The sequence below is a fragment of the Lontra canadensis genome, unplaced genomic scaffold (genome assembly GCF_010015895.1).
Source record: "Lontra canadensis isolate GAN:19392208 unplaced genomic scaffold, GSC_riverotter_1.0 scaffold55, whole genome shotgun sequence".
NCBI lineage: Eukaryota > Metazoa > Chordata > Mammalia > Carnivora > Mustelidae > Lontra > Lontra canadensis.
In genome coordinates this window covers 4900547-4922939 of record NW_022631049.1, presented here as the reverse complement: position 1 = coordinate 4922939, position 22393 = coordinate 4900547, and the positions used below count along the sequence as shown (strand labels likewise).

General features: G+C 39.0%; 1 protein-coding gene across 1 annotated transcript in view; it reads right to left on the bottom strand.

The window, feature by feature from the left end:
* Positions 1-6775, bottom strand: part of GPHB5 (glycoprotein hormone subunit beta 5) — a 30010-nt gene extending 23235 nt beyond the window's left edge. The window contains exon 1 of the mRNA XM_032875098.1: positions 6641-6775. Coding sequence (XP_032730989.1) covers positions 6641-6756 — 116 coding nt within the window. The 5' untranslated portion in view covers positions 6757-6775. The remainder of the gene's footprint in view (positions 1-6640) is intronic.
* Positions 6776-22393: the final 15618 nt, after the last annotated feature.

Sequence of the window (22393 nt, the reverse complement as noted above, 5' to 3'; positions counted from 1 at the left end):
ATACTACAAAGAGCTGATATCCAAGATCTATAAAGAACTTCTCAAACTCAACACCCAAAAAACAGATAATCAAGTCAAAAAATGGACAGAAGACATGGACAGACACTTCTCCAATGAAGCCATACAAATGGCTAGCAGACATATGAAAAAATGTTCATCATCATTAGCCATCAGGGAAATTCAAATCAAAACTACACTGAGATATCACCTTACACCAGTTAGAATGGCAAAGATTAACAAAGCAGGAAACAACAAATGTTGGAGAGGATGTGGAGAAAGGGGAATGCTCTTACAGTGTTGGTGGGAATGCAAGTTGGTGCAGCCACTTTGAAAAACAGTGCAGAGATTCCCCCCAAAATTAAGGATAGAGCTACTCTATGACCCAGCAACTGCACTACTGGGTATTTACACCAAAGATACAGATGTAGTGAAAAGAAGGGCCTCATGCACCCCAATTTCATAGCAGCAATGTCCACAATAGCCAAACTGTGGAGAGAGCCAAGACGCCCTTCAACAAATGAATGGATAAATAAGATGTGGTCCATATATACAGTGGAATATTACTCAGCAATCAGAAAAGATGAATACCCAAGTTTTGTATCAACATGGACGGGACTAGAGGAGATTATGCTGAGTGAAATAAGTCAAGCAGAGAAAGTCAATTATCACATGGTTTCACATAAGGAACAACATGGAGGACATTAGGAGAAGGAAAGGAAAAGTGAAGCGGGGGGAGTTGGAGGGGGAGATGAACCATGAGAGACTGTGGACTCTGAGAAACAAACTGAAGGTTTTAGAGGGGCAGGGATTCAGGGGATGGGTAAGCCTGGTAGTGCGTATTAAGGAGGGCACGTATTGCATGGAGCACGGGATGTTATATGTAAACAATGAATCTTGGAATACTACGTCAAAAACTAACGATATATTGTATGGTGACTAACAAAACACAATAAAAATTTTTTTAAAAAGCTACAGTCCATCCACACAATGGAATGATATTTATCAATTAAAATTATTATAAATACTGTAGCATGTAGAAAAGCATTTGAAATATGGTTAAGGAGAAAAATCAGAAGAAAAATACATGGTATAACTATATCCGTTAAGCAATTATGCAAGCCTATGGATGAAAACTGGATCATGATATGAAAAATAACTTATTAAGATGAGTAGATTGTATTAACTGTAAAAACTGAATGATTTCAAATCTTCAAGGAAAGAAAATTCTAACACATTTAAACAATCCCAGAAAGAAGAAAAACATCCCAATTCTTTTACAAAAGCACTAATACTGAAACCAGAACAAGACAGCTCTAGAAAAGAAAGCTACGTAATCTTATTTCTCTTTTGAACGCTGATGTAAAAATGATAAAGAAAATATTAGCAAATTGAATCCAGCAATATATTAAACAAATACTACAGCCAACTTGGGTTAATTCCCGAAATACAAGGATGATTCAGTAACAGGAAATCTGTTCATATAATTCTCCATATTAATAGGTCAAATGAGGAAAAACACATGATATCATCTCAAGGGAGGCTGTCAAAGCATGTGTTAAAATAAACATGACAGTTATTCCTGATTTAAAATAATATTTAAGAAGTGCCTGGGTGGCTCAGTCGATTGGGTGTCTGCCTTTGTCTCGGATTGTGGTCCCGGGGTCCTGGGATCCAGCCCAGGAAAGTCTGCTTCTCCCTTTCCCTGTGACCCACCTCTCTGCTTGTGCTCTTGTTCACTCTCACTCCCTCTCTCTCTCTCAAATGAATTTTAAAAATGTAAAAAAAAATAAAATAATATTTTAATTCTTAGGAAAATAGGCACTTTCTCAATATCATATGTATATTCCCATATGTGTATAGTTTTCCCCTATGTATACAGTTATGGGTCATTCAGAACTACAAAAATGCCAACAGGGGTGCCTGTGTGGCTCAGTCAGTTAAGCATCCAATTCTCAATCTCAGCTCAGGCCTTGATCTAAGGGTCATGAGTTCAAGCCCCACATTTTTTTTTTTAAGATTTTATTTATTTATTTGACAGACGGAAATCACAAGTAGGCAGAGAAGTAGGAAGAGAGAGAGGAGGAAGCAGGCTTCCTGCTGAGCAGAGAGCCCAATGCGGGGCTCGATCCCAGGACCCTGGGATCATGACCTGAGCCGAAGGCAGAGGCTTTAACCCACTGAGCCACCCAGGTTCCCCAAGCCCCACACTTTTAAAGAAAGAAACAAACAAAGAGAAAGGAAGGAAGGAAGGAAGGAAGGAAGGAAGGAAGGAAGGAAAGAAATGCAGCAATAATTATTTGATCTGATGAGTTCCTTGAAGATTAAGTAAGTATAATGACCTTTCAAAGGCTCAAAGGCAAGCCCTGGTATCACAGTGTGCTGGTCTTTGAAGGTTGCATCTTCAGGTCCAAGTTACTTTACCCTGTAACCATTAGGATGCTTTGAGCTGCAATTAACCCCATTCTCAGTATTTTCCAATAGGTTCCCATGGCATAGATGGGAAATTCCCTTCTGCAGCCTCTAGGGACCTACTCTCACTCTCACCACCAAGCTCCATCTCACTCAGCTGTACCGGCCCCCCAGTTTTTTTCTAAAGCATACAAAGCACTTTCCTGCTCGGGACCTTTGAATTTGCTGATCCCCCTGTCTGGAAAGTGTTATCCTCCAATGTTTTAATGGCTGGCTCCCTCACATTATTCACTTTGCTGACCAAATAGCATGCCTCTCAGAGCCATGACCACCCAACAACCCTCCCTATCTCACACTCTGCTTGATTACCTGACATCACAGTACACATTCATGTGGTATTCCTTCTGCTACCAGAAATGACGTTTCATGAGGGTAGGCACTTTAACCAGATCGTTCACTGCTGCACAGCCAGTACCTAGGACAGCGCCTGGCACATAGTAGCTGCTAAGTAGAAACAGGGTAAATATGTTGCTAGAGCAAGAGAAACTCTGACTCATACAGATTTAAACAATTAAGGAACTTGTTTTCTCACAAGGCTAAATCCCCAAGGCTTTTTCTCTCTTTCTCTGCAGTTCTCTGGGTTCTCCCCTCTTTTGAATGTCAGCTTTGTCCTCATACAGAGGTTGCACTTGTGGTCTCAGGATGATGGCAGCAGCAACCGGAACATTGTGCCTTCTTTCTCATGTCCATTTGAAAGAGAAGAAGGCTCTCCTCTTGTGTTTGTCAGAACTGTCTCAAGATGACACATAGGGACACCTGGGTGGCTCAGATGCCTGGGTTAAGCATCTGCTGTCAGCTCAGGTCATGATCCCAGGGTCCTAGGATTGAGTCCCACATCAGGCTCTTTGCTTAGTGGGGAGCCTGCTTCTCCCTCTCCCTCTGCCTGCCATTACCCCTGCTTGTGCGCACTCTCTCTGACAACCAAATAAATGAAATCTTAAAAAAAAAAAAAAGATGACACATTAAAAAAAAAAAGAACAATTACAGCCCCTATCATAGAATAAAAGCCATTCCCTTCAGTCTGATTGAGCCTCCTTAGTTCACATGCCCACCCCAAACCACACCCTGAAAAGGAGGCTTGAACTTCAAGGTTGGCTCACGTGAATTAGGACCCACCACTGGAGAAGAGCTGGAGTCAGCCTCCACTGTCTTCCTATGGGTATGAGGAAGGTGTGGATGGGTGCTTGTCCTAGATAGACAACTAGCCAGGATTGCTACAATTTCTGACTTCAGGGGAACTTCTTAAGCCCCTGGAAACTTTTCCAGAGTAATTGGCCTCTTGGGATCTTGAAACATGATCATTTCCTTGGGATATTTCTTGAGTTAAATAGCATTCTTAAATCAGAGAGCTGCCTCAAAAGTTTTCCTCCAGAAGAGCCTGAGCACTAGGAGAAAGGGAACCAAATACAGCCCTTTCATGGGAAAGAAAAGGAGATGGAAACAGCAATGCAAAACACATTTCACAGGAGAGAATTTCTTGCAAATTGGTATCAAAACACAAAGCATATACAAAATACAATATTCTTCCACATAAATTAAAGATCATTTAATTCATATTTAGGCAACATTAATAGAGAGAGCAATTCAGCCCAGGAGAAAATATTTTGTCAGCCAAATGAGCAAGGTTGTAAATTACTGAGAACATATCACTAGTCAGATACCCTGCACTGGTCAACAAATAGTTTGACTATGGAGTTGCTCAGGGCACAGCTCTCGCATCTGGTTGACTTACTAGGGAACAGACCCACAAGGAGACATTGAGAATCACTGGACAATACTGAAGTGTTGTCTGTCCTTTGAACAATATTACAATATCCTATATCACCCACTGCAAAAGCACAAACTAACTTCTAAAAGATCACCCCTGAAAGATATTCGATCATTATTTTATACTGTGACTCCTTCACTGAGGAGTTTTACATCCCATATAATTATTTTCTTTTTAATTAGCTTTTGGGTTGTTGCTTAATATACTAAAAAATTAGAGGGGGTGACTATTTCACATGTCTTGAAAATGCTATTTTCTCAACATTAGATACAGTAACACTATTACCAGTTGGACTCCTTCCGCTACTTCCAACACTCAAACCTGCAAACAATGCAAAGAAAAGACAAGCCTTTTATTTCTAACACAGAGAAGACAAGACTTTGAGTGTAATTTTCTTGCTTCTAACTGTCCTGCAAGATGGGCATCTTCTTCAAAAGGGCTTCATGTTTTTCATTTCATGAAAAACATCCACTAATTTTCCAATGGATGAAAGGAAAATGTATAAGATTTGAAGATGTACAATGTTGCATGAATGGCTTAGAAAGTATACACAAGTTACCCCAGAACACACCCCCAGAAAGGGACAGAGCTAAAAGCAGACTCTAGTAATGACTACTCCCCACCAGGGCTCCTCTGCTCCAACAGGGCTTCTATTGTGGAAAGATTGTCCCTCAGCCAGGCAGCCAGGTCCCTTTCAGGTGTGTCTTGCTATACAAACAGTAGGCTCCCAGTCATGTGCTATAGGAAAGCACAGATTTAGCTATGAGGTTTCTTTCATCCAAAACAAAGGTCTAATGAAGATTTAAATACCCATAAGGACATACCCATAAGGTTTCTTTCATCCAAAACAAAGGTCTAGTGAAGATTTAAATACCCATAAGGACATACATATACATAAGGTTATACATAGACATATCCAAAACAAATTTACTGAAAAGTGGATATAGTCAATAATATTATAATCACCTTGTATGGTGACAGATGGCAGCCATACTTGTGAGGACCATAGCATAACCTACAAGAGAAGTTGAATCATGATGTTATATACCTTAACTATTGTGACATTGTGTGTCAACTATACTCAAAGAAAAAAATATTTTGGGTGGGGAGGACACCTGTGTGGCTCAGTCATTTGAGCAGCTGCCTTTTGATTTTGGTTCAGGTCATGAGCTCAGGGTCCTGGGATCCTGCCCTGTGCCAGGGCTCAGCACGGAGTCTCCTTGAGGATTCTCTCTCTCCCTCTACCCTTCCCCCCACTTACATGGACTCTTTCTCTCTCTCTCTCAAATAAATAAATAAATACCTCTTTTAAAAAATCTTTAGGTTGCTCAAAGGAATCATAGCTATTTCTAGTTCTGAGATATGAGAGAACTTTCTCCCATCACCGCATATTAAGCATGTGAAATAGTCGACTGGAGTTCCACTCCATTTCCATAGAAAGTACAAGATTAATTATTTAGGCTGTGGCAGCCATCTAGCAATCAGGAGATAAGGTTGATGTGATGAGGACAGCAGAGTGATAAGATAAAAGTCCCTGGGTCCCATTGTTCCACTAAATTAATCAATCTTCAGACTTCTAGTTGTGTGACTTTATAAATATTTTCCTTGTTTAAGCCACTGTTAGTCCAGTTTCTGTTGGTTGCATCTCCGTCCCACCTGACACATACAATGAGACCAGTAGAGTAGAATCCCACATTGAATTCGCTTAAACTAAAATATTCATGCATTTAGATCAGGAAGTTCAGAAGCACCATTATTTGAGTGGGTTCATGAACACATTGTTGATAATATTTCTGACCAGCTAATTCTGGAGAGACTCATGGAAACAGAGATAAAATCTAGGCCTCACTCCAGTCAATAATTTGAACCCCCCCTTTTCCTCTTAATCAACAAAACTAATTCACATAAAATGGTTTGCAATTCATATTTGTTGATCTTAGTTTGTACCAGCCACTATATTGAGTACTTTATGCATATTATCTTTTTTAATCCTCAGAATAATTTTATTAAATAAGAAATATTATCATTCTTTTCTTATAAATGAGGAAAGTCAAGCTGAAAGTGGCCATCAGACTTCCATCTTGCCATAAATCTCTTCTTTGTTATAATCTTCATCCTTTGTTGTAATCGCTTATGAGTAATGAAATACACAAATATCAGGAAGTAAAAGAAAGGAACAGAACAGTGAGTGTCTCCAATAATCCAATGTTAGAATAAATTCATCAGTGCTTAGGCAAACAAAGCCATTCAGAACTTAGAATATGCTAATGTGGAAAAACCGACTTCACATAAATTTCTTCCAATACTATTATCCAAGTTCTCTCCAGCAGGCTCAGAGTGGGTTTCTATCACAGTGTCCCATGACTAGATACTGGGAAAGTTCCCTTCAGAAAGGATACCTACCTGTTAATGAAAAATTCTCCAGTCTTTTCCAGACTTTCCCCTAGACAATTAATCTTCCAATTCATGTTCATAAGTTGTCGATCAGATGTCATCAATGGTAATGAAATCCACATCATTAAAATATAAAACTTTTAAACTACATCTGTAGAAAGAAAGGACAAAGACAACAAAAGTCATGTTTGTTTACATTGGAATAACATAGTAACTCTGCACTATTTAGTCAACTCTCCAAGTAAACCATGATTTCTATTATTCATAACCCTGACATTTGATCAAAGTAAGCTACTAGAAAGACTAAATGTGGCTTATGTCTCCATGCTCTTTTCCCTGGTAGTTAAGCCAAACACAAATTTCATTATCTGGTTTCTAGTCACAATAATGAGTCAGGTTGTTCCAAAATCTCAAGACATCACAGCCAAGGATTTCTGAGAGGGGCTGTAGGTGAATCTGAAGAAACAGAAAACAGTAGTAATGACAATGGTTTTTAGGACTAGTTTGTCAAGTGAAGGGGAAAAGTTAAGGTTGTGAGTAGGGATTTTTCAAAGCAGTAATATAATTCTATAATCTCCCCTCTTGGAAATTGTCACTCAAACTCACTAAGGTTCCAGGATAGCTTTAGGATAATGTAGTGTCATAGCAGGTTTTCCAGCTCTCCATAAAGAATATTCTGTAGCAGACTTCATCACTTTTTCTGTTTAAAAGCAACAACAATCGTTGCTTAGGGGTTACCACTTGAATTCATTCTCCTTATAGGGGATGAAGAAAAATGCCTAAGTATTCCTTGTATGGAGATATCATTTGCTGATGAGGGGGAAAGCTATAGGACTAAACATACCCCAGGAATGTGCTAGTAAAGCCATCAGAGAGGAATATAAGACCCAGATAAAGTCAACATATTTAATCACATATTTATGTCCATAACCAAGACCATCAAGGGACAATTGGAATCATGGCATGCATTTTACAGGCATCTTCTAATCCCAGCAACAACCCCATAAAATGGGTAATGTTAGCTCCATTTCACTGGAAAAGAGAGTAATAAACTACCAAGAGTGATATTAAAAATCTTAAAAATCTCTATCATTGTCTATCCTATCTATCATATTTCAATACACAACAAAAACACTTGACACATACTTTCCAATCGTCATGGCACAAATATTAAAATGATTCAAGGATTGAGATTTAGTAGAATGTATAATATGTACTGCTTTATCAAAGACATTTTTAATTGAAACTGACATTATTTTTTAAACTAAAAATATGTGTGGATGAAAATGTCAGTGATTACCACTGTATTATGGTTTGGTGCTAGTGCCTTAATTCATGCTAAGATGCCAGCACCCTTATGTCCCACTGACTCTATGTTACCAGTGGAAATGTCAATACATTGAGAGCAAATGACACCCTAGTGCTATTCTGAAAATAAGTTTTACCTTGCCAGTTCCTAAAAGGATCCCAGAGTTCAAAGGCCTCACTTTGAAAAGCACCACCCTACAAAAAAGACAGCTAAACTGAAACTAGAAGGAGGTAGGAAGGAAGAAAGGGAGAAAGAGAGAGAGAGAGAGAGAGAGAAATTTGATTTCTGGTTAATTTGTTTCTAGAATTCACTGTTGGTTTTCTCCCTAAACTTATTCATGGTAGAACTAAAATAAATACATCTCAACACACTTTCAATAAAGCAATCACTAGCTTTTATTAGTGGTTATGAAGTCAGTAATATACGGACTGGCACCAATTACTGATCTTTCTTTCTAAACCTCAAAATCAAATCTCTTCAGTTTTTAAGAAAAGCTGATTTAGTTGAAAGAATGGTTTTTACATTAGATGATCAGTCTGTTAACAGTATTGGGTTTTATATACATTTCAAAAAATGTATTGCCCTGAAATATGGGCAATACATTGTAATGATTGTGATATGGTATTGGGAGCTACCAAAAACTTTAGTTTACTCTATCAGTGAATGGGAAAAAAATTGAGCGGCACAAAGTGCTAGAAAGAAATTGTTTTCAGTCTTTCCCTTTCTTAACCCTCTTCAGGAACTTTGGATTGCTCTTGGCATAAAATTCAAATGCTTTAGTGTGCTTTAGGGTCAAATGCTATGTATGCTCTGGCTTTGCTCCTTGCTCTTTCTTTATTCAGGTCATCCAGCTTCTCAAGGCCTTTACTGTAACTACAAGAACAAATTATCACACCAAATTAAAAAAATATTCTAGATAGATAAGTGATAGATTTTATTTATATATCATATAAATAACTTATTTATGTCATATAAAGATCATATAAATGCCATATAATGACATGACAATATAAATGTCATATAAATTATTTATTTATATATCATATATGTTATATTTGGAGAGAAAGAACCTAAATCTTATAAGTCTTTTCCTTTTCTTAAAAAATTAACATATTTACATTATTTCAAAAGCAAACCAATAGTGAAAGTCTTTCTCCTGTCCCATCTGCTCTTACCCAGAAAGGTAACCACTTGTGTTAATTTCTTACTTGTCCTTCCAATATCTCACTAGGCAAATAAATCTTATTTTTCCCTCTTTCTTATTACAAAAAAAGGTAAGTATACTGTATACACTCTCTTTAATACTGCTTTTTTCCCCCCAATGACTTATTTTGGAGATCTCACTTTATCAGTTCTTAGAGATTTCCCTCATCCTTCATTACTAGCTGCATGGTATGCAATAGTGACTTCCATATGTAATACCCTGTTGCTTCTAGTCTTCTGCTACCCCAAACCATGCTGTAACCAATAACTGAACACATACATGATGGCTTCTTAAACCCAGCCTTTCACCTCCTGGCCAGGAAGAAAATATAAGCATACTTGTATTCTAACCCCATGACCAAAAATGTGATTCCTTAGTTTCCAATCATTCATCCTAGAACTCCAAGGAGCTTAATTTGAAACTGAATGCTGGCAACTTGATTTATATAAAATTACATAATTGTGCAAACAAGAGAAACCAACTCTGATGGACTTAAGTGAAAAGAGAAACAAGGCTGGAGGCCAGGCTCAGATATCAACCAAAGAAAGAATGACCTGGTTAGGGAGACACTAGTCACAGGCCACCACAGACACTGTAACACTGACTAGCTCTGCTTGGGCCTCCCCCATTGGACACCAGATGCGCACAGTGGAGTCTCCATTACTGAATTATGAAAGTTTGCATCTTCTAGAGGCATCACTCCAGATCCTAAAGCCCAGGAAAGTGGCAGGAGATGAGCTCTGTGGATTTTCTCATGAATAGGTAGGGGATTGAGATGTTGGCAGTCAAAACCCAATGAATGTATACCAAATAGAAATCAGTAGCACAGCCAAAATTGGAACCCAGGTCTCATGGACATGAGTGAGTTGTTCTCCCCTCCATTTAGTATCTTATTCTGTCTCAGTAAGAAAGCACCTCCACAACTTGTCCCCAACTAGAATGCAGATTCTCTGACAGCTTTGATGATATCATTAGCGAAAGTCGATAGATTCTCCATAGCAGGTGACCAGGAATAGACATTCTTTCCCTCTTTTCTATTAAGATTAGCTATTTCCAATTAATTTTTACCCTGTAGGGATCTAGATGTGCCCTTGATTGTAGAGAGCCCTGGCTGATAAATGTCAAATAAACTAGCTCCCAACTTCGGTCTCATAAAGTTATACCCACTCAGAGCTAAAAGGGACTCTGCCAATGCATTAGTCCAGTGTTTCTTTTTTTTTTTTTTTCCAATTATTTTATCATGGAAACATACATATTATACAAAATTTACCATCTTAACCATTTTGAAGCATACCGTTCAGTGGTCTAAAGTACATTCATACTGCTGTGCAACTACCACCATCATTGGTACCCATAACTCTTTTCATCTTACAAAACTGAAACTTCATACATTACATTAAAAAAAACTTCATACATTACATTAAACAGTAATTCCATATTTCTCCCTCTCCCCAGCATCCTGACAACCACCATTTTTTTGAGTCTCTATAATTTTGATTAGTTAAGTAACAAGAGACAAAGAAGGACACTATATAATAATAAAGGGGACAATCCAACAAGAAGATATAACAATTGTAGATGTTTATGTACCCAATATGGGAGTTCCCAGATACATAAAACAGTTAATAATGAACATAAAGGAATTAATCCATAGTAATATAATAACAGTAGGGGACTTTAACAGCCTACTTCCATCAATGGACCGATCATCCAAACAGAAAATCAACAAGGGAATGGTGGCTTTGAATGACACACTGGACCAGATGGATTTGACAGACATATTCAGAACATTCCATCCTTAAACAGCAGAATACACATTCTTTTCAAGTGCACATGGATCACTTTCCAGAAGAGATCACAAATTAGGCCACAAAACAAGTCTCAACAAATTCAAGAAAATTGAAGTCATACCATGCACTTTTTCTGAACACAGCACTGTATAACTAGAAATAAACTATAAGAAAAAAATCTAGAAAGAGCATCATACATGGAAGTTAGATAGCATGCTATTAAACAATGAATGGGTCAACAAAGAATTCAAAAATTAAATGAAAATGAAAACACAATAGTTTGGGAGAGGAGCAAAATGGCGAGGAGTAGGAGACCTTAATTTCAATAGGTCCCAGGAATTCAGTTAGTTATCAAACCATTCTGAGCACCTACAAACTCAACAGGAGATCAAAGAAAAGAACAGCCCAACTCTGGGAACAGAAAAGCAACCACTTTCTGGAAGGTAGGACGTGCAGAGAAGTGAATCTGAGTCATCATATAGGATGAGAGACCATGAGGGGAGGGGGTGGAGCGGCTCCCGGCAAGCAGTAGAGCAGTGGAGCACAAAATCAGAACTTTTAGAAGTCGGCTCTACTGAGGGACATCACTACAGAGGCTAAGCAGGGGGGTGGAACCCTCTTTGGGACAGTGTGGTCTCAGGTGCCTTGAGGTAACAGAAACAATGGGGGTGTCTGAGTGTGGCAGAACTCCCAAGTATTAGAGAGGGGGAGCCGGCTGCAAAGACAGACCAAAGGGATGCCTGGGTGGTGCAGTGATTATGCGTCTGCCTTTAGCTGGGGTCATGATCCCAGGGTCCTGGAATGATTCCCACATGAGGCTCCTTCCTCAGCAGGGAAGTCTGCTTCTCCCTCTGCCTGCCAGCCCGACCCCCTCCCCACCCGCTTATTCTCTCTCTCTCTCTCTCTGACAAAAAAATAAATAATCTTAAAAAAAAAAAAAAAAAAAAAAAGAAGCCTAGGAGTGATCTCTCAGCTCAGGGTTACCTTAAACTGTGATCCAAGGCACAGTTGGTCCACTACTCTTCAAGCAGAGATCCCATGAGCGGCAGATCCAGGGAGATCTGGCAGAAGTGGCGCTGGAGGGCATGGCAGGAATCTGCTGAGTTTGGAGACTCCAAACAGGGTCGTGCACCAGAGATAGAAACATTCGGTCACAGGCTGGGTGATCTTGGAGTGCAGCTGGAGACTAGGGAGATGGGAGTGATTGACTGCTTTTCTCTGAGGGTGCACTGAGGACTGGGTTCCCATGCTCTTGGCTCCTCCGGGTGAGAGATTAGGAGGCCGCCATTTTCATACCCATCATCCAAATCTGTATGGGAAGTGTTTAGGGAACAAAAGCTCCCCAGAGCAAACCAGAGCAGATTCCTAAGCCTGGCCCCTGGAAAGGGCAGTATACTTCTGCCTTGGGCAAAGACATTTGAGAATCACTGAAACAGGTCCCTCCCTCAGAAGATCATCCAGCCAAGACCAAGTCTACCAATCAATGAGAACTGCAGAACTCCAGAGCCAGGGGGAAAGCAACACATAGAATTCATGGCTTTTTTCCCATGATTCTTTAGTCTTTCAAAGATAAATTTTTTTAATTTTATTTTTTTCTTATTCTATTTTTAAAAATTTTCCCTCTTTCCTATTTTAACCTTTTTTAAAAACTATTTTATCTTATTAATACCTTTTAAAAATATTTTTTAATCTTTATTGTTATAGTCATATTCTATCCCTTCATTGTATTTAACCTTATTTTTTGTATATATATGTTTTTCTTTCTTTAAAATTTGGGAGCCATTTTTTTTCTAATAGACTAAAATGCACCCAGATTCAAGTGTATGGCTCATATATATGTGTGTGTGTGTGTGTGTGTGTGTGTGTGTGTGTGTGTGTGTAGAAAGGAAAAAAAAGTATATATATACATTTTTTTCCTTTCTTCTCCCCTGGTTTCAGGTCTCTTCTGACTTGGTTAGTGTATATTTTTCTGAGGTCATTGCTACTCTTTTAGTATTTTGTTCTATCATTCCTCTATTCCTCTCTGGATAGAATGACAAGGTGGAAAAACTCACCTCAAAAAAAAAAAAAAAAAAGAAAGAAAGAAAAAAAAAAAGAAAGAACAAGAGGCAGTACTGACAGCTAGTGACCTAATCAATACAGACATTAGTAAGAAGTCTGAACTGAAGTTCAGAATGATGGTTATAAAGATGCTTGCTGGGCTTGAAAAAAAGCATAAAAGATACTAGAGAATCCCTTTCTGGAGAAACAAAATCCCTTTCTGGGGAAATAAAAGAATGAAAATCTAACCAAGTTGAAATCAAAAAAGCTATTAATGAGGTACAATCAAAAATGGAGGCTCCTACTGCTAGAATAAATGAGGCAGAAGACAGAATTAATGATATGGAAGACCAAATGATGGAGAATAAAGAAGCTTAGAAAAAGAGATATAAGCAACTACTGGACCACGAGGGGAGAATTCAAGAATTCAGAAGACAAAACAATATTAGAATAATTGGGATCCCAGACGAAGAAGAAAGTGGGGGGCAGAAGGTATGTTGGAGCAAATTATACCAGAGAATTTCACTAATTTGGCAAAGGGAGCAACCATCAAAATCCAGGAGGCACAGAGAACCCCCTCAAAATCAACAAAAATAGATCAATACCCCATCATCTAATAGTAAAACTTAAAAGTCTTAGAAACATACAATGGTAGAAATATTGATTGGCAGCAGACCTATCCCCAGAGAACCTGGCAGGCCAGAAAGGACTAGTATGATATATTCAGAACACTAAACGAGAAAAATATGCAGCCAAGAGTACCATATCCAGCTAGGTTATCATTGAAAATAGAAGGAGAAATAAAAAGCTTCCAGGACAAACAAAAACTAGAAGTATTTTCAAATACCAAACCAGCCCTATTGAAAGGGTTCCTCTAAGCAAAGAGAGAGCCTAAAAGTAGTACCAGAAAGGAACAGTGTCAATATACAGTAACAGTCACCTTACAGGCAATACAATTGCACTAAATTCATATCTTTCAATAGTTACCCTAAATGTAAATGGGCTAAAGGCCCCAATCAAAAGACACAGGGTATCAGAATGGATTAAAGAAACAAAACCCATCAATATGCTCTCTATAAGAAACTCATTTTAGACCTAAAGACACCTCCAGATTTAAAGTGAAAGTGTGGAAAACAATTTACCATGCTGATGGACATCAAAAGAAAGCTGGGGTGGCAATCCTTATATCAGATAAATTAGATTTTAAGCCAAAGACTATAATAAGAGATGAGGAAGGACACTATATCATACTTAAATAGTCTGTCCAACAAGAAGATCTAACAATTTTAACTATCTCTGCTTCTAACATGGGAGCAGACAACTATATAAACCAATTAATAACAAAATCAAAGAAACACATCGACAATAATACAATAATAGTAGGGAACTTTAACACCCCCCTCACTGAAACGGACAGATCATCTAAGCAAAGATCAACAAGGAAATGAAGGCCTTAAATGACACACTGGACCAGATGGACATCACAGATAGATTCAGAATATTCCATCCCAAAGCAACAGAATACACATTCTTCTCTAGTGCACATGGAACATTCTCCAGAATAGATCACATCCTGGGTCACAAATCAGGTTTCAGCCAATACCAAAAGATTGGGATCATTCCCTGCATATTTTCAGACAACAATGCTTTGAAACTAGAACTCAACCATAAGAGGAAAGTTGGAAAGAACTCAAACACATGAAGGCTAAAGAGCATCCTACTAAAGAATGAATGGGTCAACCAAGAAATTAAAGAATTTTTAAAAATTCATGGAAACAAAAGAAAAGACGGTCTGGAGAGGAAAGTGTATAGCAATAAAAGCCTCTCTCAAGAAACAAGAAAGCTCTCAAATACACAACCTAACCCTACACCTAAAGAGCTGAAGAAAGAACAGCAAAGAAAGCCTAAACCCAGCAGGAGAAGAGAAATAATAAAGATCAGAGCAGAAATCACTGAAATAGAAACAAACAAATAAAAGTAGAACAAATCAATGAGCTGGTTCTTTGAAAGAATTAATAAGATTGATATACCCCTGGCCAGACTTAACAAAAAGAAAAGAGAAAGGACCCAAATTAATAAAATTGTGAATGAAGGAGGAGAGACCACAACCAACACCAAAGAAATACAAACAATTACAAGAACATATTATGAGCAACTATACGCCAGCAAATTTGACAGTCTGGAAGAAATGGATGCATTCCTACACTACCACAACTGAACCAGGAAGAAATAGAAAACCTAAACAGACCCATAACCAGTAAGGAGATTGAAACAGTCATCAAAAATCCCAAAAAAAAAACAGGATCCCAGGGCCAGACGACTTCCCAAGGGAATTCTACCAAATGTTTAAACAAGAATTAATACCTATTTTCCTGAAACTGTTCCAAAAAATAGAAATGGAAGGAAAACTTCCAAACTCATTTTATGAAACCAGCATTTCCTTGATCCCAAAACGAAAGATCCCATCAAAAAGAACAATTATAGACCAATATCCCTGGTGAACATGGATGCAAAAATTCTCACCAAAATATCAGCCAATAGCCAACAGTACATTAAAAGGATTATTCACCACAACCAAGTGGGATTTATTCCAGGTCCGCAAGATTGGTTCAACATCCGCAAATCAACCAATGTGATACAATACATTAATAAAAGAAAGAACAAGAACCATATGATACCCTCCATAGATACTGAAAAAGCATTTGACAAAGTACAGTATCCTTTCTCGATCAAAACTCTTCACGGTGTAGGGATAGAGGGTACATACCACAATATCATAAAAGCCATCTATGAAAAACCCACAGTGAATATCGTTGTCAATGGGGAAAAAGTGAGAGCTTTTACCCTAAGGTCAGGAACACGGCAAGGCTGTCCACTATCACCACTGCTATTCAACATAGTACTAGATGTCTTAGCCTCAGCAATCGGACAACAAAAAGAAATAAAAGGCATCCAAATTGACACAGAAGAAATAAAATTCTCACTCTTTGCAGATGACATGATACTTTATGTGGAAAACCCAAAAGACTCCACTCCAAAACTGTTGGAACTCATACAAGAATTCAGTAAAGTGTCAGGATATAAAATCAATGCACAGAAATCAGTTGCATTTCTACACACCAACAACATCACAGAAGAAAGAGAAATTAAGGAGTCAATCCCATTTACTATTGTAAATGGGATTTACAACTTATTACTAAGTACCAGAAGATACTTAGTAATAAACCTAACCAAAGAGATGAAGAGTCTGTACTCAGAAAACTATTAAGTACTCATAAAAGAAATTAAGGAAGACACAAAGAAATGGAAAAACGTTCTATGTTCATGGATTGGAAGAACAAATATTGTGAAAATATCTATGCCACCTAGAGCAATCTATACACTTAATGCAATCCTTATCAAAATACCATCGATTTTTTTCAAAGAAATGGAACAAATAATCCTAAAATTTATATGGAACCAGAAAAGACCTCGAATAGCCAGACGAATGTTGAAAAAGAAAACCAAAGTTGGCGGCATCACAATTCCAGACTTCAAGCTGTCATCATCAATACAGTATGGTACTGGCACAAAAACAGACATACAGATCAGTGGAACAAAATAGAGAACCCAGAAATAGACTCTCAACTCTACGGTCAACTAATCTTCAACGAGGCAGGAAAAAATGCCCAATGGAAAAAAGACAGTCTCTTCAACAAAGGGTGTTGGGAAAACTGGACAGCCACATGCAGAAGAATGAAACTGGACCATTTCCTTACACCACATACAAAAATAGACTCCAAATGGATGAAAGACCACAATGTGAGAAAGGAATCTATCAAAATCCTTGAGGAGAATACGGGCAGCAACCTCTTTGACCTCAGCCTCAGCAACTTCTTCCTAGAAGCATCATCAAAGGCAAGGGAAGCAAGGGCAAAAACGAACTACTGGGACTTCATCAAGATCAAAAGCTTTTGCACAACAAAAGAAATAGTCAACAAAATCAGACAGAACAACTGACAGAATGGGAGAAGATATCCGTAAAACACATATCAGATAAAGGGCTAGTATCCAAAATCTATAAAGAACTTACCAAACTCAACACCCAAAGAACAAATAATCCAATCAAGAAATGGGCAGAGGACATGAACAGACATTTCTGCAAAGAAGACATCCGGATGGCCAACAGACACATGAATAAGTACTCCACATCACTCGGCATCAGGGAAATACAAATCAAAACCACAATGAGATACCACCTAACAGCAGTCAGAATGGCTAAAATTAACAAGTCAGGAAATGACAGATGCTGGCGAGGATGCGGAGAAAGGGGAACCCTCCTACACTGTTGGTGGGAATGCAATCATTCTGGAAAACAGCATGGAGGTGCCTCAAAAAGTTGAAAATAGAGCTGCCCTATGATCCAGCAATCACACTACTGGGTATTTACCCTAAAGATACAAATGTAGTGATCTGAAGGGGCACATTCATCCAAATGTTTACAGCAGCAATGTCCACAATAGCCAAACTATGGAAAGAACCTAGATGTCCATCAACAGATGAATGGATAAAGAAGATGTGGTATATATATATACAATGGAATACTGTGCAGCCATCAAAAGCCATTTACAATGACGTGGATGGAACTAGAGGGTATTATGCTGAGCGAAATAAGTCAATCAGAGAAAGACAATTATATGATCTCCCTGATATGAGGAATTTGAGAGGCAAAGTGGGGGGTTTGGGGGTAGGGAAGGAAAAAAGAAACAAGATGGGATCAGGTGGAGACAAACCATAAGAGACTCCTAATCTCACAAAACAAACTGAGGGTTGCTGGGGGGAGCGGGGGAGGGAGAGTGTGGTTGGGTTATGGACGTTGGGGAGGATATGTGCTATGGTGAGGGCTGTGAAGTGTGTAACCCAGACGATTCACAGACCTGTACCCCTGGGGCTAATAATACATTATATGTTAATAAAAAATATATTTTTTAAAAAGGCAGGATGGAACCAAGAACCCAGGAGACAGAGCCAAGGATAGTTATTTCCAGTACTCCTCTGTACCTCCCATTTTCCCCTTTTAAAATCAAATGTCTGTGGCTATTCCACAATTTCAGGTTGCAGGAACAAGAGGTGGATAACTTGTCTCTCTAGTTTTAAAAATTGATAAATCTAGAGGAATTTCACACAAAGCGTGTAGTTTCTGGTTTAGATGAGATTCTGGACTTTAAGACTCTTGGCTTCCCTTGGAAGAAGGTGAATGCATTTTGTGCATAGGAGGGATACACAGAAGAGAGTAAATCATTAGGAGCCAGAAGGCAGACAATGGTTAGCAGATTCAAAGACTGTTCCCATTGGTCCCCATTTGCTGGCATTCATACCCTGTGTAACCTCTTCCCCTAGAGTACAGCCTAAACCTGTGCTTTGCTTTAGACTAGAAAATGGCAAAAGTAATAAGATGTCACTTCTGTCACTACATTACAAAGATTGAAATGTCCATCCTGCTAGTGGACTCTCTCCCTCACTGTCTTCATTGTAGCTAGACCATCCATGTTGGGGATGCCTACCTGGAAAGGAACTGAGGATAGCCTTTGGCCAACAACCAACTAGAAACTGAAAATCACACCCCGCCAATGGCCAGAGCCAGAAACTGAAGTCCTTGGTGTTATAAATGCAAGGATCTGGATTCTGCCAACAGCCACGTGAGCTTGAAAGTAGCTCCTTCCCCAGGCAGTCTTTCACATCAGACCACAACCTGAGAATGAACATAGCCTCTTGAGAAATCTTGAGCAGAAGATCGAGCTAAGCCAGACCCAGACTCCTCATCCACAGAAACTATGAGATAATAAATGTGTTTTCTTGTAAACTTCTAAGTTTGTGGTAAATTGTCACACAGAAATAGATAACTAATACTGATTGTCGTAATCTAGCCTGAGCTTTCCAAATGTCTACATGTACAGTACAACACTCACACCTCCATGCTCAAGGCCCCATGGAGACTTTCAAAGGAGAAGCTCACTCCCTGCAAATACCTTAGCCTAGTGGCTATGTTTATTATACATATCATTCACTTATTCATTCACACATTCATTCAATACATACTTATCAAACACCAAAAAATGTGCCAGGACTGTTATTCTAGGGGCAAGGTTATAGCCATTAGTGAGGCAGATAAAGTTTTTGCCCCTAGGAGGTTGACATTCTAGAAAGAGAGGTAGTCAAGAGGCAAATGAAAAAAAAAAAGTAAAGAAACAAATAAAAGATATTTTCAAGCTGTGAGAAGCTATTCAGTAAAAAAATAGGACAATGAGATGTGAGTGATTCAAAGAAGGGACTCTTATTCAGATAGGCCAGTCAGGGATGTACACTGAAAAAGTGACATTTAAGTAGAGAACTGAAAAATGAGAAGCAACTATCGATACAAAGTACCTAAGGCAGAGGAAACAAGTGCAAAGGCCCTGAGCATGCCCTAGAAACAAGATGGCAGGCAGTGGAGATAAGTGATTAGTGAGTAAAAGAGGAGAGTAATGGCAGAGAACTTTAGGGAGTTGGGTAGTGCCAAATAATTTGACCCCTTGTAGACCATGCTTGGGAGTCTATTTTTATTCCTAGCATATCATGTAGTCATAGAAGGATTTCAGGATCTGATATTCAGAATGATCCACTGGCTTTCCTTCAGGTTTTCTTTCACTTACAGAATCAGTGATGAGTCATAGGATAGAAACAAATCATGAGTTTTCTTGAAAAACCATGGCTGGACCTGCACCTGAAGACTTTTACTACCTCCCCAGGTGTCGCTGACTACAACCACGAAGTTGATAGCATGACAGCTGCTGTGACCATCCCCACAAGGGCTTACGTCTAGCTCCATCTTGACTGGCCCTTCAAGGAATGGACACAATTCTAGAGGTGTGCAGCCACATTTGGCCATCAGGTGTACACAGGAGCCTCAAGCCACTTGTTCCTGGATGGTGGCAGCAGACAACCTGTCCCCTACTTCTCATTTTGGTTTCTCATTTTCATCTTTAAAAATAGATCTGTAAAAACCCAATGAGCTGTTCACGTAGCATGTGTGCACTCTTCTGCAAGGCTTTTCTACTATAATCAGCTGCGAAGACGGAAGGATGCATGCAACTTCATAATGAAAACAACACCTCCACACGATGTGTTTTTATTCATGAGCTTTTTTTTTTTTTAAGATTTTTTTTATTTGAGATAAGAGAAAGCATAGAGAGAGAGCACAGGTGAGGGTCAGTGAGAGAGGAAGAAGCAGGCTCCCCGCTGAGCAGGGAGCCCAATGTGGGACTCAATCCCCAGACCCTGGGATCATGACCTGAGCTGAAGGCAGATGCTTAACCGTCTTAACCAGGCACCCCTATTCATGAGCTTTTTAAAATGCTTCTGCCCAGCATTCCCTTCTCTCTCCCACTGCTGTAATTGAGCTAAACTGTTCATGTCGGGTTTTATGAATCTTCAGATGTTTCCCTCTGTGATAATTCCTCACCAAATTACCAACAATAAGGGAGCAGGACTACACCCCCACAACAATGCCTCGTGACCTTTGGGCCCTCAGATTTAGAGGTGGGGGAAAGATTATGAAAGCTGTCTGTCTCCCACCTGCCTCCTCCCAGATGCCCCCCAATGCCACCTCCCTCCTAGGCTTGGGGGGCCCTCCCACCCCCAGCATCCAGCCCTATCTTCTGGAGCTCTCACAAGGAAAACGCTTGCCTTTGAGATTCCACAGGCTTGATCCATTCAATCACAATCACTGACACTTCAGATGGCTCCTTACATGAATTCACTATTGTCCGAGGCACTCCAGGTGCCGCAGTGCAAGGCGGAACAGTGATAATAATATCCTTTTTGTGTCAGTGAAATAGCCTGGAAACACCTAACGAATTAACACCATCTAATGTGCACATTTTCTCATTGGAGCAAGCTAGAAATCTGTGTGTGCCAGCTTTCTTTCTAATCTGGGACACAGTAAACAGGGGCACGGGTCAATTCCTGAGCCTTGCATTCTTAAATGCTCAAAAACAAAAGTTATGTATTTAAGGGGATGTGAACTCACTAGGTTGCTCCCTAATGCTTGACCTGGATCTGCCTTATCCGTCTATATGGTAATTACTCCAGCCTCAGAGAGAGCCCCTTTTATACCAACAGGCATGTCTCAATCTGCCACTGAGGTTGGCTATGGTCTAGTTTACTGAGCTTTTGAAAAAAGAATGCTCACTATTTGACCTATTTTTCAGGCATTGAGACTTTGGTGAAAGATAGCTCTGTTTCTTCTGCAGGATCACTCTCTTCTCTCCTTTTTGACTACTTTTATCTCATATGGACTCCTCAAGCTGTCAGTGGTGGCTCCCACATCTCCAATTGCTTATACTGCTGTCCCTTCATTTAGCAACTCTACACACATTAATAATAATGATTTTGCACAATCTATGCCTCTCATCCTCCTCATACACTTATATCACCATTTTTGTTGCTTCAGTAATCGGGGATTACATCAATAAGACTATGAGAAGATTCTCTGCAGCCTAGTAACCTAGGTGATGTCATGTGCCTGCCATATGCACTGAGAGAGGGGCGTCATGTCTGAAGCATCCTTCCAAATAATGCATAACTTCAACTTAATCATGAGAAAACAGCAGAAAACCCAAATTGAGGGACATACTAAAAAATAACTGACCAGTACTGTTCAAAAGTTTCAGTCATGAAAGATAAAGAAAGACTTGTGATTTTCTGAGGGTTTTTTTTATAGGAACTTGTCAATGAGTGTGAGGGAGTATCTCACTGAAGTTTGGATTTGCATTTTCTTAATAATTAGTGATGTGGAGCCTCTTTTCATGTGCTTATTGACCATTCATATACTGTCTCTGGAGAAATCCAAGTTTTTTGCCCATTTTGTTATTGGTTTGTTTTGTTGTTGTTGAGTTTTAGGTCTCCGTCTTTTCTGGTTATCAACTCTTTATTAGATAACATAATATGCAAATATTTTCTCCCCTTCTGTGGACTGCTTTTCTATTCTGTGGATAGTGTCTTTGGATACACAACATTTTAAAAATTTTCATTGTCCAATGTATCTGTTTTTCTTTGATTATCTGTGTCTTTGATATTATAGCCAATACATTATTGCCAAATCCAATGTCATGAAGCTTTTGTCCTATTTCCTTCGAAGAGTTGTATTGTCTTAGGTCCTACATTTGGGTTCTTGATCCATTTTGAGTTAATTTTTTTACATGATATTAGGAAATGGTATGACTTTATTCTTTGGCATGTGTATATTCAGTTTTCCCAGCACAGCTTGTTGAAAAGAATGTCCTTTCTCCTTCTAATGGTTTTGGTTGGCATCCTTGGCAAAATCATCTTACCATATATGTGAGGGTTTATTTCTGGGCTCTCTGTTCCATTGGTCTTTATGTCTGCCCTTGTGCCACTAG